This window comes from Canis lupus, chromosome 3, assembly GCF_011100685.1.
Source record: "Canis lupus familiaris isolate Mischka breed German Shepherd chromosome 3, alternate assembly UU_Cfam_GSD_1.0, whole genome shotgun sequence".
Lineage (NCBI taxonomy): Eukaryota > Metazoa > Chordata > Mammalia > Carnivora > Canidae > Canis > Canis lupus.
In genome coordinates, this window is record NC_049224.1 from 70,020,543 (window position 1) to 70,039,436 (window position 18,894).

The 18,894-nt window shown below is 43.0% G+C and overlaps 1 protein-coding gene across 1 annotated transcript in view; it reads left to right on the top strand.

The window, feature by feature from the left end:
* SLC2A9 (solute carrier family 2 member 9) overlaps window positions 1-18,894 on the top strand; it is a 189,046-nt gene that overhangs the window by 43,541 nt on the left and 126,611 nt on the right. The window contains exons 4-5 of the mRNA NM_001130835.2: window positions 1,412-1,536; window positions 13,899-14,044. Of these exons, the coding sequence (NP_001124307.2) occupies window positions 1,412-1,536; window positions 13,899-14,044 (271 nt within the window). The remainder of the gene's footprint in view (window positions 1-1,411; window positions 1,537-13,898; window positions 14,045-18,894) is intronic.

The following is an 18,894-nucleotide window of genomic DNA, read 5'->3' on the forward strand; positions in this document are numbered from 1 at the left end:
CCTTGCTCTTTTCATCTAACAATATATCTTGATCTTCCCATATCAGAATATGGAAAGCCACTTGTGGTTTACTGTGTGCATAATGTGCCTTCATATAGATGTATCATAATTTATTTAAATAGTCCTTTGCTAAAGGACACTTGGGTTGTTTACAGTTGTTCACCATTGAAAGTTGTTCACCAACATAGAAGATGTTGCAGTGAGCAGTCCTTGTACCATCATCACTGAGCTGTGAAAGTCGTTAGCTTTGGGATTCTCCAAGAAGATGTAGGAAGGGGGAAAAGTTTAATGGAAAGTTTGAGATATGTAAAAACTAGTGTGAAGAGCCCTGGCCTGGAATTTAAGGGCTCTAACTCCTAAAGGTAATGACAAAGTCCCTTTTAAGTCCCTAGGTTTTTTTTTTATTTAGAAAATAATTCAATATTTATGAACTCGTTGAATTATTAGGGGAAAAATATCCTGTGGAGAAGCTATGATGTTTTTCTCCAGCTTCTTGACTCACTAGTTGTATAACAAAATAAATTTCCAATTTGTCTATATTCTGGTTAGCTTATCTATAAAATAGAGATAAATAAAGTACCTACCTCATAGGATCATTCTGAGCAGCAAATGAGCTACTCATGTAAAGTGCTTAGAACAGGGTTTATCACATAGCAAGAGTTCAGTAAATGTGAGCTATTACTATTGTTTTGTAAATAAGGAAAGTAAAACACAATCAAGTACAGTCACCTAGCTCATAAAAGCTACAACTGGTGCAGGGACCCAGGTCTCCAGACCCCCAAACAGGTCACACTTCTCAACTATGACATTTTGGGGATATGTTCACAGAATAGTGATAGTAATCCTGGCACAGAGCAGCTAATAGTATTATTGCCATAGGAATTTGGCTGACCGTGTTCAAGGGGATTAGTTCAACATCACAGATAGTGCTGTAGTTCATCAAATTGAAGAGGTCATCATTTATAAGAAGCATTGTTACATGAACTGCAGAGAAGGAAGGGAGGGAAGGAGGGAGGGAGGAAGGAAGGAAGGAAGGAAGGAAGGAAGGAAGGAAGGAAGGAAGGAAGGAAGGAAAGCAGGAAGGCAGGCAGGCAATAAGGAATTGATAATATACAGTAGTGCATCAGGGAATTTATTGGTCATGACAGCACCTTTGAAGGTGATCTAATCAGCCCCAGTGGTGAACCCAGAGGGAGGAAGTGCCTTGCTCAGGGTCACACAGCCAAAGGTGGCAGTAGGGGCCCCTGGGGCTCTGGCCCCTGTTCCTGACCCTTAGGCCAGTGCTCTTCCCACTGTGCCTGAGTCTGGCTCTGCTGATCATTCTGAAGGGCCTTATCCCTGCTCCTGGGATGAGTGGGTTGACATCCTCATGGTGGGCCTCCTCATCAAACCACCCATTTTTTTTTTCTAGGAAGTACACTCTGCTGGTCAACAATGGGTTTGCGATTTCTGCTGCATTGCTGATGGCCTGTTCTCTCCAGGCAGGAGCCTTCGAAATGCTCATTGTGGGACGCTTCATCATGGGCGTGGATGGAGGTGAGACTTCACCATGGCTGGACAGGGGTGGCAACACATTACTCAGGGGTGTTTTGAATTTGAGTGGAGTTCAGAGCTGTCACATGACTGGGCTTCCTCTAGTATGGAGTTACCAGGGACTAAAGATGCAAAAAAGTCTGCATAAAAGAGGCCAGTCCCATTAGATGGTCCACTCATGGGGCTCTATCATATTAATTGAGAAACACTGAGTGGGAAAGACCCAAGTCAGTTCCATAACTTTTGCTTTGTCATCTTCACTATAAAATTCATATTCCAAGGTCATCTGTGGTTCCCAGGGAGTTTTTAATGAGGGTTTTATTTCCTGTTTGGGCTTCTGGCTTATTTATTCTTTCATATATTCACTGAGCATTCATTTTTGAAGCATCTGCTGTGCCTGGCATTCTTCTCCATGTTAGGGACACAGTGGTGAATGAAATCCCCCAGTCCCTACCCCTGCAGCTTACATTCCAGTGCATGGACAGATATATAACTAGATACATAAGGTAGGTGGGGGCAAGTCCTAGGAGAAAAATGAAGCAGGACAGGGGGATAGTGTGGACTATTTTAGATAGGCCAGTCAGGGAGGACTGCTCAGTGGAGGAAACATATGAGCAAAGACTGGAATGAACCAACAGTGAGAACCAAGTGAGTATCAGAGGGCTTGGGATTTTGGCCAAGAGAAGAGTGTATTGGCCCTGAGGTGGGAGTCATGGTTGGTACATTAAATCATGGCTGGAGCTTGGTGAGCTGGGAGAGAGTGTTTGCAGATGAGGTTAAAGAGGGGCCGGTCATATCACGTAGGGCCTTGTAGGATTTGTGCTGAGGGCAATGGAAAGCCAGAGGAGGTTTGAGAGGAATGTGACATGAGTTGGTTTTGTGTTTCAATAGGATTCCTCCTGCTTCTGTGTAGAGAAGAATGTAGAGGAGGGCAGGAGTGAAATCAGGGAGCCAACTGTCCAGGGGAGATAGCCATGGCAGGGCAAGATGGCAGCGAGGTGCAGCCGGTTGCTGGCTGTGGGGTGTGAGAGAGCAGGAACCTCAAAATACATTGCTAAAATCAGCCAACCAACCAACCGACCTTGCTTTCTTTCTAAATACCACAAGTCTGTAAGGTATTACCTGTAGGCATTTGTGGAAAGAATGCAAGCTTTTGGATTAGAAATCCCTACCTTTGTGTCTGAGCTCTGCTGCTTGCCAGTGACTGACTTCTGACAAGTTGCTTAATGGCTTTGGGCCTTGGTTTCCCCATTTGTAAAATGGAAATAACAATACCTACTTTGAAATGCTGTCATAAGGTTGACATGGTGATATATATATATATAAAAGCTGCCAAATGCAGTTGGAACCTGTGAGCCCATTAAAGGCTAATTCCCTTCCTTGCTGATTCTTGCACAATGAGAGTGGGCACCAGGCTTCGGCAGTGAGCTGCACAACAAGTGTACATCAGGGAGAGGTGAGCAGGAGAGTGAGTGCCTGAGGAAGGCAGGGGAAAAGACTTCCTGCCCCTTACCTGCTTGGATGGCAGGAAGCATTTCCAGATTAGTTATAACCAGACCCGGGGTAAAATTATTCCTCTGTCTCAGTATTCAAGTAGGAAGGAGTTAGCTATAGAAATGTTAATTTGTAAGAATAATGCTTGGAGTTTTCTTTTTAATAAATTTATTTTTTATTGGTGTTCAATTTGCCAACATATAGCATAACACCCAGTGCTCATCCCGTCAAGTGCCCCCCTCAGTGCCCGTCACCCAGTCACCCCCACCCCCCGCCCACCTCCCCTTCCACCACCGCTAGTTCGTTTCCCAGAGTTAGGAGTCTTCCATGTTCTGTCTCCCTAATGCTTGGAGTTTAGGTGGTGTTTTATAATTAACCAGTCATGTTGGTGGTTTCCTCTGCTCTGATCTCCTGCTAATGCTGAAGGACTGTTATTTTGTCATTTTGCGTCAAGGACACTGAGGCTTAGAAACATGGGACAGTAAAGTGGTTAAGGTTGAGGGCTGTACATTCTACACTGACTGGGTTTTCCCACTCACCTGGCTTAATTTCATTACTTTGTATCAGTTAGATTTTGCTACATTAAAAAAAAAGCACCTGAAACATAATGGCTTAAAGCAATAACCTTTATGTTGAGCTTATAGTTCTGTGAGCTGGTGGGACAGTACTTTTTTTTTTTTTTAAGGATTTTATTTACTTATTCATGAGAAACACAGAGAGAGGCAGAGACAGGCAGAGACAGGAGAAGCAGGCCCCATGCAAGGAGCCCGATACGGAACTCGATCCCAGAACTCTGGGGTTACTCCCCAAGCCAAAGGCAGACGCCCAACCACTGAGCCACTAGCTGTCCCTGGTGGGGTAGTTCTAACGTGAGCCAGCTCCACTGCTCTCTGCTGTGGTGGGCTGCAGAGCAGTTAGCAGTGGGGGTACTGCAGATGATCTCACTCACTTGTTTGGTTGTTGGCCACTGGGTTGGTCTCAGAGGATCCCAGCAGGGCCAGCTCATCTCTGCTCCCCGTGATCTCTCGGCCTGTGGTAGGGGGATTCTCAGAGTGCTGCAGAGTGCTAATGGGAGCGAGACTTCACAGGCAAGCACTTGCTGAGTCACTGCTCATGGCACATTTGTCAGTGTCCCACTGGCCAAGCCAAGTCCCATCCATGACCAGGGGCATCATTGATGTCAGAGGAACCTAAGCCCCAGGGATGCAGACTCCAGGGGTGTGAACCCGTGGGGCCACACAGCAGCATTCTGTCTCGCTGTCTTAGCCTCTTTCCCTGACTTGGCAAAGGGGCTTAATCAGAAGGCCTCTCTGGTGGGGTATGCAACAATTAACTGATGGGAGGCATGTGTCAAGCACTTCGTACATTCCAGGCCTACAGTGCCTTCCCCCAATGCCGGGAATGGTGATGGGATCATTGCCATAATTGGTGCTATTATTTTTATTCTCAGCTGATAAGGTACAGATCCTGGGTGTGGACGGAAATGTCCGGTTTCAGAGGCCCTGTCTGCTTAGAACAAAAGCTGGGGGAGATGCCCACCAGAGGCTCCTGAGGGCCTCCCTTTTGGGCAGGTTTAGATTCTATCCATTAGCCTCTTTCCAGTTGTTTTGTCTCTCCACCTATTCTGGGGGAAGGCGACACTTACTACACAGAACGTTTCTCTCTGAGTTTCCTTTGTTAAAAATAAGCTGGAATTGAAGAGAGGTGCCATTTTTATAAAGCCCCATATTCAAGTCAGATGTCTGTTAGGACCTTTTCTGATAAGTTTTTCAAAAACAGAGAAAAAAAGGGTAAAAACAAGGAGAGGAGAAAAAACCTGACTCCTCTGACTTCTGGAACCTAGCCTATTGGAGGTAGACCAAGACATGCAGGCTTTGTGTCACTAATTCTCATAAAACCATCTCAAAGCAGAGACAGGGACTTTCAGGCATTTAAAGTAAGGCCATTGGTCAGAAAGAAGGGAAAATTGCTGGCCAGGAGATGAACTGGCTGTCCTGCTTGTAATAAATAATTGAAAGCCAAATAATAAGTCTGGAGGATTTTCGGAAGGCTATGCTGCTCAAGCCAGGTTTGTGGGCAGTATTTGGGACCATAGTAGAAACGCAGGACACCTTCCCCAAATGTCCTTCCTCTAAAAATCTTGGCAAACAGATAAACACACTTTTACATTGAAACAACTTGATGCAGCATGGTGTGAGAGACAAAAAAAATCCATGCAGATTATAAAGTCAAAGTAGAAGAGTACAGAGGTGTTTTGTGTTTGTGGAAGGTTGCATTGGATAGGTTCCTGCCAAGCCCTCCCAGGACCACACACTCCCCAGGTGCAAGTCCATGTCCACTGCACTAGGAGCTCTCCCGTGGACAAGCTCATCTACTGAATTAGTTGGTCTCAGTGTACAGATTTGAGCAGGAGCATTTAGAGAAGCATCTGACGTGGAAAGAACATGAAATCGGGGTCAAGGATGTGACTTTAAATTCTGGTTCTACCAGTGACTTGACAGGTGACTGTGGGACCACCATTTCACCTCTCTGGGCTGGTAATGTCATCTAGAAAGCAAGGAGGATTGGACTCTACTAGCTGAGGTCGCTACCAGCTCTAAAAATCTGTCTTGGCTCCTTTTTGTACTCACCTTGGAGTTACTATCTTGAATATTCTCTTAAAGCTTCTGCACCTCACATGCCACACACAGCTGTATTGCTCACTCATTAAACATCACAGAATAGGTGATTGTGAAGTAAGAGTATAGGGCAGAAACACCAGCCCTCTCTCTGGTGGGGTCAGCTCATGTGTACCATACCCGAGGACCTCCCCGCCAGTTATGTCCCAGCACGGGCTCCCAGCAAGGGTGTGGGCTGCTCTTATAAGCATATCATTTATTATTTATCATAATCCTGTCTAATGCCCCAAAGATGCTCATTCACATCCTCACCCCTGGAACTAGCTTACATGGCAAAGGGACTTTGTAGATATGATTAAGTTAAGGACCTTAGGTGGCGAGTTTACCCTGGATTATCCAGGTGAGTCCCATAAAATCACAGGGGCCCTGATAGGTGAAAGAGGAAGGAGGAGGCAGAGCCAGAGAAAGGAGACATGAGGGTAAGAGTGGAGGCTGTAGTGATACAGAGGCAGGGAGGGACCATGAGCCAGGGGGTGTAGGTGTCTCTGGAAGCTGGGAACGGTGAGGAAGCAGACTTTCCCCTAGAGCCTCCAGAAGGGTCACAGGCCTGCTGTCACCTTGATTTTAGCCCAACTCCCATTTTAGACTTTGGACCCCCAGAACTGTGTGATAATGAGTTTATGTTGTTTTACATCACTAAGTTTGTGGCAGTTTGTTACAGTTGCAGTAGGAAACTAGCAAAAACACTAATAATATTTATCATTACTGATATGAGTCCAATTTTAACCTGACAAAGAGCATGTGAGGTGTTCAGAAGGGTGGATTCTGGCCTCAGCCCTGCTGCTTACCAGCTGGGTGACCTTAGACAGATTTCTTTACCCCTCTGAGCTTCCATTTCCTCACAAGTACAGTACAGATAGCAACAAAGCTACCTGACAATGTTCAGGTACTATATAGGGGTGTGTCTCTGTGTGTGTGTCTGAGTCTGTATGTATATGTATGTGTATCCGTGTGTGTATGTGTGTCTGAGTGTCTGTGTCTATGTATATTATGTGTGTGTGAAAAGAAAAAAATTAAAATATGCAATTAAAATAGCATGTGAATCAGGAAGGCAATAAGAGAAGTTGGTGTGTATTAAATTCTTTGCATTGTCCAGGAAATACTAAAAGTACTAATTTATATTAGATTTCACTAAAACATGGATTCATGAAATGATTTCTGGAGCAATTATTAAAAGAAGAGAAAATAACATAGAAAAATCAAATGACTTAAAAATACTTAATCCAGAAGAAGGCAAGAGAAGAGAGAAAACAATATATTCCAACTAAATTGAATTTAAATAAAGATTTAAAAAAACAATATAGAAGAGTGCCACATAGAATAGCAAATGGTAGGATATTATATTTTAAACACAAGCATATCCATAAATAGACTTAATACGCCAATTAAAAGGTAAAAATGATTGCCTTGGATATAGCTTAGATATAAAGATATAGGAAGATTAAAAAATAAAAATTAAAAATAAAAATTAAAGATATAGGAAGATATAAAATAAAATAAAAATATGACGGAGAAGGACAAACATTATATGTTCTCATTCATTTGGGTAATATAAATAATAGTCAAAGGGAATATAAGAGAAGGGAGAAGAAATGTGTGGGAAATATCAGAAAGGGAGACAGAACGTAAAGACGCTAACTCTGGGAAACGAACTAGGGGTGGTAGAAGGGGAGGAGGGCGGGGGGTGGGAGTGAATGGGTGACGGGCACTGGGGGTTATTCTGTATGTTAGTAAATTGAACACCAATAAAAAATAAATTAAAAAATAAAATAAAATAAAATAAAATAAAATAAAATAAAATAAAAATATGAGCATAGGAAAAATCTATGCTCATAAATCCAGTACTGCAACACTGATTACAGACTAAGTAGATTTTTTTTTATTCATGAAAGACACAGAGAGCGAGGCAGAGACACAGGCAGAGGGGGAAGCAGAGGCAGAGGGAGGCTGTGGCGAGCCTGATATAGGACTCCATCCCAGGACCCTGGGATTGCTCCCTGAGCTAAAGGCAGATGCTCAACCACTGAGCCACCCAGGTGCCCCTAGACTAAGTAGATCTTAAGGCAAGAAGAAGGCCTGGAGACATGAGAGAGATTTCATGATGATGAAACTTTCAGTTCTAAAGTTGACATGCACATCATGTAAAGTATCAAAATGTGTAAACTGAAAATGAGTATGAATTAAAAATTAGCCAAACTAAAATGAGAAATACCATTTCAGTAACTGATAGAACAAGTGGACAAAAACATCAGTAGTAGAAGGTTTGAGCGACACAATGAACAAATATGAGCTAATTAATATATGTGGAACATAAACCTCCGGGTGTAAAACACGCATTCCTTTTCAGCATTCATGGGCCATTTATAAAAACTGATCATATGATGAGCCATAAAGCAAGTCTCAACACAGTTCAAAGTGTTAAAATTAGGCTCTGTTCCATGACCACAATAGAATTAAATCAGAAGCTAATTACAAAAAAAGGAAAATTCTCACATATTTGGATATTAAGATCTAAGTGGCATGTACATTAAAGAATGTGTACTTCTGAGTAATCAGAGGGACAAAAAGAAGTCATGATAGAAATTTTAAAATAGTTTGGATTAAATTATAATGAAAATACTACTTAAGACATATCCAGACTTGTGGAATACAGCTAGCTAAAGCCATGTTCTGGGTAAAATTTATAACCTCAAATGCAAATATATAAAACAGGGAAAGGCTAAAAATCAATGACCTAAGTTTCCATCTCAAGAAGTTAGAAAGGAGATTTTCATTTGAGAGTATCAGCAAGGCCAAAGTTAAGTTATATAAGAGATGAATAAAATTGATAAACTGCTTGTGAAACTGTTTACAAAGAGAGAGGGAATTAATAGCCAATATTAGGGATTAAATAGATCGTGAAACATTAGAAAGATAAGAATATATCGTGATGTGATATATTTGAAAACATAAATGAAATGTACAGTTGCCTAGAAGGAAAAAATGTAACCAATAGTTATGTAAATAAAAAAGGAGTATCTGAATAGTCCCATTCTATTAAATAAGTTGAACACACAATTAAAAACCTTCCAACAAAAGAGGTTCAAGTCTTCTTTAAGAGAGAACAATGCCAACTCTGCATAAACATTTCCCAACTCATTTTATAAGATGAGCGTATCCTTGATACCATATCCTATTAAGAACTTTATAGGAAAAAAAATACAGGCCAATATCATTAAGGAACATAGATATAAAAATCCTAAATAAAGAATTAGCAAACAGCTTCAACAATAAACATAACAATATTTCAATAATAAAACTTAAAAAAATAGTATGTCGAGACCTGGCTAAGTTATTCTAGTGATGGAAAATTGGATTAACATTTGAGAATGAATCAAGGTAATTCACCATGTTTACAGAATCCATTTTAGACAAAATCATATGATTATTTTGATATATGCAGAAAAGCCATTTGATAATGTTCAATATCTTTTTATGGGGAAAGAAAAGTAAAAACACGTCTAGCCAACTTGGAATAGAAGGAAATTTTTTTTTTTTACCCAATTCTTTTTTTTTTGAAGATTTTATTTATTTATTCATGAGAGAGAGAGAGAGAGAGAGAGAGGCAGAGACACAGGCAGAGGGAGAAGCAGGCTCCATGCAGGGAGCCCGACGTGGGACTTGATCCTGGGACTCCAGGATCACGCCCTGGGCCAAAGGCAGGCGCTAAACTGCTGAGCCACCAGGGATCCCCAGAAGGAAATTTTCTTAAACTAATGAAGGCTACCTTCCAAAACCTACAGCAGTCAACATATTCAGCACTAATATGTTTATAGGTTTTTCTCTGAGCTTGGGAGCAAGACAAGATACATGCTGTCACACTCTGAGTTAACATATTACTGGAGGTCCTAGCTAATGCAATGAGGCAAACAAAAATTTTTTAAATATAAGATATAAAGATTGGAAAAGATGAACTAAAACAGTCATCTGTCACAGATGTCATGGGTGTTTAAAACATCTAAGAGAATCTATAAATAAACTTCAGAATAAGTGAGTAGATTTGGCTACCAGAGTCTCTGGATAAAAGTCGCCGTACCTGTATACTTGCGGTGCAATTTGTATATGCAGTGTCATCTTCCTGTATAAGGTCAATACACAAAAAGTTGCATTCTTATGTAGAAAATTGTTTTCTTATGTAGAAAATGAAATTTATAAACTATACCATTTAAAATGTTATAAAAATCATTAAATGCCTAAGAATAAGTCTAATGGGAAATGTACAATGTCTCATTTCCTTATTATCTATACAAAATCTATAAAATATTATATAGAGAAATTAGACACATAAATGGGAGGTATTTTGTGTTCATAAATTGGAAGACTCTACATGATAAAGATGTTCTCTCTGTATTGATCTATAGGTGCCATGGAAATCCAAGCAGGTTTTGTAAAATAGAAATTGCAGGCTGCTTCTAAAATTTATATGGAAATGCAGACTGCTGAGAATTCATGAGATAATCTTCCAGAAGAAGAAAAATGGGAACACTTAATCTGGATATCAACACTTAGAGAGTTACAGTGGTTCAGACAGTGCAGATCGGGGCAAAGATAGAAAAATAGATCAGTGGGATAGGAACAAGACTTCTGAGGTTGGCCCATACATATATGGACACTTACTTATGGCAAGGGGGTAGCTGGAGAGCTGAAGGGAAGGAGTATCTTTTCAGCAGATGATGTCAGGTCAATTGGGGCCCCCGGTGGTTAGGAACTGCAGACCCTGGCAGGCTGGTCCTCGGCTGTGATTGTTCAATGGGAACAGGCCTCAGTAGCCTTATGGGGGCTGGAGACTCCAAGATGAGCAGATGTTGGTATGCACCTGTGTTTTTGTGCTTGGAATATTTTATGTGAGATTTGTTTAAAACAGAATGTTTCTATGTGTCACATCTTTCCAGAAACATGGAATCCTGGGGTAACAAGGAAGGGAAGTAATCATGTCGGAAACCATAAAAGAACCCCTTCTTTACTTATGTATACAGTCATGAAATTTCTACAGTGATAGCTTAAGTTATTATTTCTCCAGCTTAGCTGTTTATGTAAAGCAGAGGCTTATGGTTCAATGTTCATATGTGTATTTTCTGCTGCTGCTCCTCTTTGGAGAATTGTGTTAGGGATAAAGTACAGACTGCACCATCCAGGATGGCAAATGCTGCATCTTTATTGACACTCTGACATTTTAATTCCATTAAAAATGAAACTAGAATACTGCTTTACGTCATACACACAATCAATCCCAGGTGGATGGATTGTGTCTCTAAGATGAGAGATAAAACGGTAAATATTCCAAAAGATAACATACAATATATTTCCACCATATTAGGATAGGAGAAGATTTCTTAAACAGGACAGAAAAACACTAAAGTACAAGAATTCATAAATTGGACTACATAAAATTAAAGACTTTATATGAAAAAAAATCACCATTAATGAAAGGACGACCAGAGAGAGCAGGAAAATATTTTCAGTGAATGAAATTGACAAAGGGCACCATACAGAATACATTAAGAACTCTTACAAATCAAAAGTAAAAGGACAAAAAAACCTCTTACAAAAATAGCTGAGAGATGGAACAGGTATCTTCACAAAAATGGCCAAAAGATATATAAAATCACATTAGTATTCCTCAAAAAGTTAAAAATAGAACTCCCGTATGATCCAGTAATAGCACTACTGAGTACCCCAAAATACAAAATACAAAAACACTAATTCAAAGGGATACATACACCCCTATGTTTATGGCAGCATTATCTACAATAGCCAAATTATAGAAGCAGCCCAAGTGTCCCTCAATAGATGAATATATATATGGAATATTATTCAATCATCAAAAAGAATGAAATTTTGCCATTAGCAACAACATGGATATAGCTAATGAGTATAATGTTAAGCAGAATAAGTCAGAGAAAGACAAGTACCATATGATTTCACTCATATGTGCAATTTGAGAAACAAAAAAGGAAAAAAGAGAGAGACAAACTAAGAAACAGACTCTTAACTATAGAGGACGCACTGATGGTGGTTACCAGAGAGGAGAGGGGTGGGGCATAGGTGAAATAGGTGATGGGGATTAAGGAGAGCATTTGTTGTGATAAGCACCAGGTGACGTATGAAAGTGTTAAATCATTATATCGTACACAAGAAACTAATATAACACTGTATGTTACTAAGTGGGATTAAAATAAAATAAAGTAAAAAAAATAAAATATATCACTAGTAGTTAAGGAAATTCAGATTAAAACTACAACTGCTAAAAATTAAAAAGACCACAATAATGTCAAATATTGGCAAAAATGTGGAGCAAAGTGTATTTCATGCATCTCTCATAAAGGTGTAGATTGGTATGATAATTCGGGGAAATTGGCTTTCTAAAACCCAACAAATGTATCATATGGTTGCTATATCTATCTATCTATCTATCTATCTATCTATCTATCTATAAAATAGCTAACTATATATATAGTTTATATATATATATATATATATATATATATATATATATATATATATATAAACTTGCATACGTGTGTGCCAGAAGACTTGTGTAAGAATGTTTATGGGGCACTATTAGTGTTAATCCCAAACTAGAAAGCACTGAAGTGTCCATCAATAGGAAGGAGGGTGAAGTGTGATACACTCATACATTGAAATACTACACAGCAATAAAAGTAAATTAGTTACATGCTACAACATGGATGCATTTCACATCCATGAGAAACACAAAAGAGATGAGAGACAAAAGAAATGCATCACCTATGATTCCATACACAGAGCTTTGGTGATAGCTGGCAGGCTGGCAGTGACCTCTGACAGGGAGAAGAGGGAGGATGAAGATTCTGAGTAAGCACAGGATGGGGGGCTTCTGGGTGCTGGCAGTGTAGGTTGATTCTTGCCCTGGGTGGGGGTTGCACAGATGAGAGGCATTTGTGTGCATTTGTGATGATTCACCAGACTCCATTGTGCAATTTAAGGATGTGTGTCATATTTTAATTTTCAGAAGTTAAGACTTATATTTAGTCAAATGCTTTGGACTGGACTCAATTTTTTCTGCACCCCAGTAGGAAAATGCACATATCCAGTTGTCCCTAAAGTATTTCCTTCAGCATCTCTGATTTCCCTAGAGAATATTTTCTAAGGTCCTTTCTGCTTTCTACAGCTGAAAGCTGCTGCTCAAATTGAACTCTAGGAGGAATCGGAAAGCTAAGCTAGCCCCATGTGAGGGAGTGTGCCCCTGACTGCTCCTCGAGTACCATCAGGCCATGCAGCCTGAAGAGGGAGAAGGCATTCTGGAAGCTATGGCAGGCTCAGTACATTGGAACTGTTGTTGATGTTTTAGATAAGAGCCAGAGGCACACTGCCCTCTGCTCGCTTCCCGGAGTCTCTGCCCCCATCCAGCTGGCCACTGGGGCCTGTTTCCATGGACTAGTTGTAACCAAGGACCAGCTGGCTGGGGTGTGCAAGTCCCAATCACTGGTGCCCCACCACTGGGCCTTTCTGCAGCCTGGATTAAATAAATAATAGTATGGTGACAGTGTCATGGGGACTCATTCAGTACATGTCAATTAACGCCTGTCCTGGGACTGGCACTGCACTCTCACCATCACTACCACCACCACCTTCACCACCATCACCATCATCACTACCATCACCACTACCACCACCTCTACTACCATCACCTTCACCATCATTATCACCATCATCATCATCACCACCAATACCAATACCACCTCTACCACCCTCACCACCATTACCACCACCACCACCACCATCACCATCTCTACCATCACCATCATCATCACCACCACTACCAGTACCACCATAACCATCATCATTACCACCAACCACCACCATCATCACCATCTCCTCCATCACCAACACCACCACCACCTTCACCTCCACCATCACCACATCATCTATTTCTGCTTCTCTGAAATTTACCTCCAAGCCCCACCTTATGGATGAAATGATACAGGGCATGTGAAAGCATCAGCAGTCTGTGCAGAATGCTGGGAGTGGTGTTGTGGCTACACTGTTGTTCTTGTCAGAGCACGGCAGGAGGGGCTCTGACCAGTCTTCCTTGAGGACGATGGTCCTCTCCTTGACCAGAGTGCTCCTCCCTCAGAGAAGGCAGCCCTCTCAGCCACCATGTTTCCTTCACAGGCATCTCGCTCAGCGTGCTCCCCATGTACCTGAATGAGATCTCACCCAAGGAGATCCGTGGCGCTCTGGGGCAGGTGACTGCCATCTTCATCTGCATCGGTGTGTTCACCGGGCAGCTGCTGGGCCTGCCTGAGCTGCTGGGGAAGGTAAGCGTGGCTACTGACCCACTGTGACCCTTCTCACCGTATACCATCCTCTCGGCTCCCCGGGTCCCTTCCAGGACCAAGGGTATTTGGAGGTGAGTCCTGCCTCCAAATACTCATCCTTGTGTCTCAGAATTCCTGAGCACTCAGGTCCTTCACTTATTATTGGAGGAAAGTTGTTGAGTTCCTTCGATTGTGTTTGATTTTGGGGGGTTATTTTTTTAGAACATAAAGAATACATAACAAATTCAAACCTTATGGAATGTTAAGATCCACCTACCCAATAGCTGTTGTCAACAGCCCAATTTGTATTGATCCCGGCTTTCTTCTTTGCGTATACAAACCTATATAAACATCTATAGTTTTTTTTTTTTTAAATGGAATCATGCCATGAACATTGTTCTGCAGCTTGCTGTTTTCATTTACTACAGCTCAGGCATCTTTCCAAGATGTTCTGTTCCTTTGCCTCAGTGTTTTTTTCCTAAGTAAATATGTGATTGCGTGATCTTCTTGTTTTGGAAGCAGGAGGGCCTGACTTTTGAATCCTGGTTCAACGGTTGATTTGCTGTGTAGCCTTGACAAGGAAGAAAGCCTCACCCAGGTTGGGGTGGGGAGGGCGGGATCAAAGAAGACTTCCCAAAAGAGGTGGCCTCTAAATGGAGCTCTGCAGGTGAGCAAGAGTTAGGCAGGTGACAATGGGGTTTGGGGAGAAGATATTGCAGAGAAAGGGATAATGGAAGAGAAGGCCTGAGATGAGGACTGGCCCTGCCAGGATTCAAGTACCTTGAGGGCTGAGGGAAGAACCTGTGTGAGGAGGTGCCTGTTTGCACCAGTAGGCTTCATCCCGGGGAACTAGGGAGCCCAGTGGCCCTTGAGCAGGGGAGTGACATGGCCAGGTCCAAGACAGGAGGTGGCTCTGGGGGTGGGGATGGTGTGGACTGCAGTGGGAAGAGTAGGAAGGGAGGGGAGGACCCAGCAGAGACTGGAGAGAGGGACAGAGGTGGTGGCCCTGGGGAGAGGGGGCAGGGATGGAGTCCACAGACTTGCTGCCACCAGGATGGGGGAAGAACAGCATGGCCTTCCCACGTACACTGGAGGATCCAGAGGGAGGGAGGAGTTGGAGCACTGGTGATGGTGGGATGCCCACTGCCCACCACGGCCTGGTGCTTGAACAGTGTACACCCGGCAAACCCTGTGAGCAGCACCCCTGTGGGGGGAGGCTGGCGGTAGGAGCAGACATGACTGCGCACAGTGCTTATTTTTTATGCCATCCAAATCCTCACAGCTACTCTGTGAGCAGCTCCCCTCCGCAGCTGTGGAAGTGGGAGCCGAGGGAGGTGAGGTATAGAACTGACTCATAAAAACATGGAGCTGAAACCAGGACCCGTAGGGGGCATGTCTTACACAGCTAAGAAGAGGGCACGCTGTGTTCTCGGGGAGTGTGAGCAGGATTCTGACACTGATTCTGATGTGCGGCTTCTTTCCCCACATCAGGCAATGCTCTGATACTGGCTGGGTGTCCTCTAATTCAGCTCAATTCTGACATCATCTACCTGGACACAGTGTCAGACCCCACGGGATAAGGGCTCAGTCCCACAAGACTGTCCCCACTTCAGATGCCAATTGCAAGTCCAGGTTGTCACCTGCGCTGCTGACTGGCTATAAATCAGTGGTTCCTACCACCTCCTCCTTGGGTCCGGTTATCTGGTTAGAACAGCTCATAGGACACAGGGGGCCAGTTGACTGACGAGAATGCTGGTTTATTATAAAAAGATAGAACTCAGAAGTGCCAGGTGAGAGAGACACACGGGGCAAGAGATGTGGAGGGCGTAGCTTCCCTGCCTTCTCCAGGGCGGCACTCTCCCAGAATCTCCATGGGTGCACCAATCTGGAAGCTCTCCGAACCCCATCCTTTGGGGGTTTTATGGAAGCTTCATTACAAAGGCAGGCAGGGTTGTTTATTGTTTAGACCATTGGCCATTGGTGTCAGAACTCAGTCTGCAGCCCCCTCCCTGGAGGTTTTGGGTCACTTGGTCAGCTCCACTGGCACCTAGCTCCCTTTTTTTTTCTTTTTTTTTTTTTGTTAAAGATTTTATTTATTTATTCATGAGAGACACACACACACAGAGAGAGAGAGGGAGGCAGAGACACAGGCAGAGGGAGAAGCAGGCTCCATGCAGGGAGCCCGATGCGGGACTCGATCCCGGGACTCCAGGATCATGCCCTGGGCCAAAGGCAGGCGCTAAACCTCTGAGCCACCCAGGGATCCCCACCTAGCTCCCTTTATAGGTGCTTTCCAGAAGACACTTCATTAACCTATTATTTTTCTTTTTTTTTCTTTTTATTTATTTATGATAGTCATCACAGAGAGAGAGAGAGAGGCAGAGACATAGGCAGAGGGAGAAGCAGGCTCCATGCACCGGGAGCCCGACGCGGGATTCGATCCTGGGTCTCCAGGACCGCGCCCTGGGCCAAAGGCAGGCGCTAAACCGCTGCGCCACCCAGGGATCCCCAACACTTCATTAACCTAAACTCAGGTGTGGCTTAAAAGGGTTTGGTGAATATCAAGACACTTTTATTACTCTTATCACTTAGGAAATTCCAAGGGTTTTAGGAGCTGGGTACCAGAAATCGGAGGAAGACCAAATATATGCTTCCCTTTATAAATCACAGTAAGATAGAAAGAGCTTAGGTAGGGAGAGGACAGGGCCCTTTAGTGCCTGAGCCTAGCAACCCTAGAGCCAGCTCCTGCCTCATTCAGGGAAGGTTTTATAAGCTGAGGAGTCAAGCATGGCAAGATAGTGGGAGCTGAATGACATTTATCATTTAAAAATAATTTCGAATGTTTGCTAACACTTTTTATTTTCTATGACTTTTTATACTTCACCTGATCCGGGTCACTTCAGAAGCATCTGCTTCTGCTCTTTCATTATCAACCCTCTTGGGTTTATGGCCATAGTTTTGTTTTTCCTCTTGCAAAAACAAAAACAATTCACACTTTACATTTGTGGTTGTCACATGCATGATGATTTCTATAATTAACGCAAGCACATCAAAATAGTCTCCTTACCAAAGTGAGATCCCACATTAAAGACTCTTTTGCTTTTTGTTTTTAAAATATTTTGAGATTCTAAAAGTCAACATTATGTGTGTGTGACAAAAATAAAGGCAAAGTAACAATGACAGCCTGTGTCCCCTAAACATAAAAATGCATTTTAAAGCCAACGAATATGACTGTTGTCCTCCCAGAATAAAAAAGGAAATAAGTATCTGCCTCCATAGAGGCTAAGCTTTCCCCTTTCAAGATTAGTTCCAACTCCTCATCACACTCTCCTCTTGTAAATCAGTGTCAGGTCCTTTCTGCCCCTGGGCTCCTGTCTTAGCTCAGGCTGCTGTAACAGATGCCATAGGCTGGGCAACTTACAAACAAGGCAGTTTGTCCCTCTCACGGTTCTGGAGGTGGGAAGTCTGAGATCAGGGGGCCAGATCTGGAGAGGGCTCACTTCCTGCCTTGTGGGTGGCCACCTTCTTTCTGTGTCCTCAAATGGGGAGAGAAACCTTTTTCAGGTCTTTTCGGATAAAGGCTCTGCCCTTATTACTTACTCACCTCGCAGACGCTACATGTCCTAGAGTCCCCGGCTTGGGGTTAGGTTTCAACATGTGAATTTTGGGAGGGACACAGACATTCCTCTGTCTTGCCTCTTCATTCCCTTACTCCTTTACTCATTCAATATACTCTTCAATACTGAGATGGATGCTGTAGCTGTAGCTTTGGGCAAGTACATGAACTGGGCGTATTCCTATTCTGACATTTAGAATGCTCCTGCTCTGCGGAGACCTTGTGACCCTAGGCAGGTCACCCGCGTCCATGAACCAGAGTCCTCCTTGGTAGCAGGCATGCTTGCAAGTCCCAAGTCCCCAAGCTCTACTCCAGCATGACTCTCTGGGGAATGTGTTTGGCAAACAGTGACACTATTCAGCATGTCCCCGGAACAGACACCTTGCACAGATGCCTGTCCCATGCTATTATTTCTGTTTGCTTCTGCATCTTTTCCCTCTGGTAGATCTTGTCTTTCTGATGTGTATGTAAACAAAATCCAGAGGTTGCAAGTTTATTCCCTCATTCAGCAAGTATTTAGAAAGCCGCTCTGTGTCAGGCTGGCTGCTGGTGGCCGTTCACAGAGATCAGACTAGTCCCTCCCCTTGGGGAGTTCATAGGAAACACAAGTAACCAAAGATCACCAGCATGATGGGGGAAAGGTAGGGCACTCTCCTAGGACAAGGTGCCAGGAATGGTTAGTTTTTCTGTAGAAGTGACATTTAAACTCATGCTTTGAGGATTAGTAGGATTTACCCAGGCCAGGCTGATGGAGATAGAGAGGGGAACAGAGGCAGGAGAGTGTTCCAGGCCAACGGGACAGTTTAAGTGAAGGCTCTGTCCAGAGGCAGAAACCCCAGGGGGGACTGGGAGGCACTGAAAGGGAGAGTAGGGAGGCACTGGCAAGGTAAGCAGAGGCCATATCCCGAGGGGCAGGAAGCCCACACACTGTGAGTACAATGAAGGTGGGCCTGTGGCGGCCAGGGGGACATGCCCTGTCCAGTGAGAGCAGCTCCTATTGTTTGCATGGCAGATACTGGGCTACAGCTGATAGATTTTTCTGATTTTCAATAGATGTTAGAATCAAGTATTTATGTCATTTTTTTTATTTTTAAATATTGGAAACCAGTTGATCTTAAAAACAAAACAAAACAAAACAAAACAACCTCCCACTTATGGGCTGGATCCTGCCTGTGGGTGATTTTTCATATACTTTGATGGGGAGCATGAATACCTGTGGAGGCTTATCTTTATT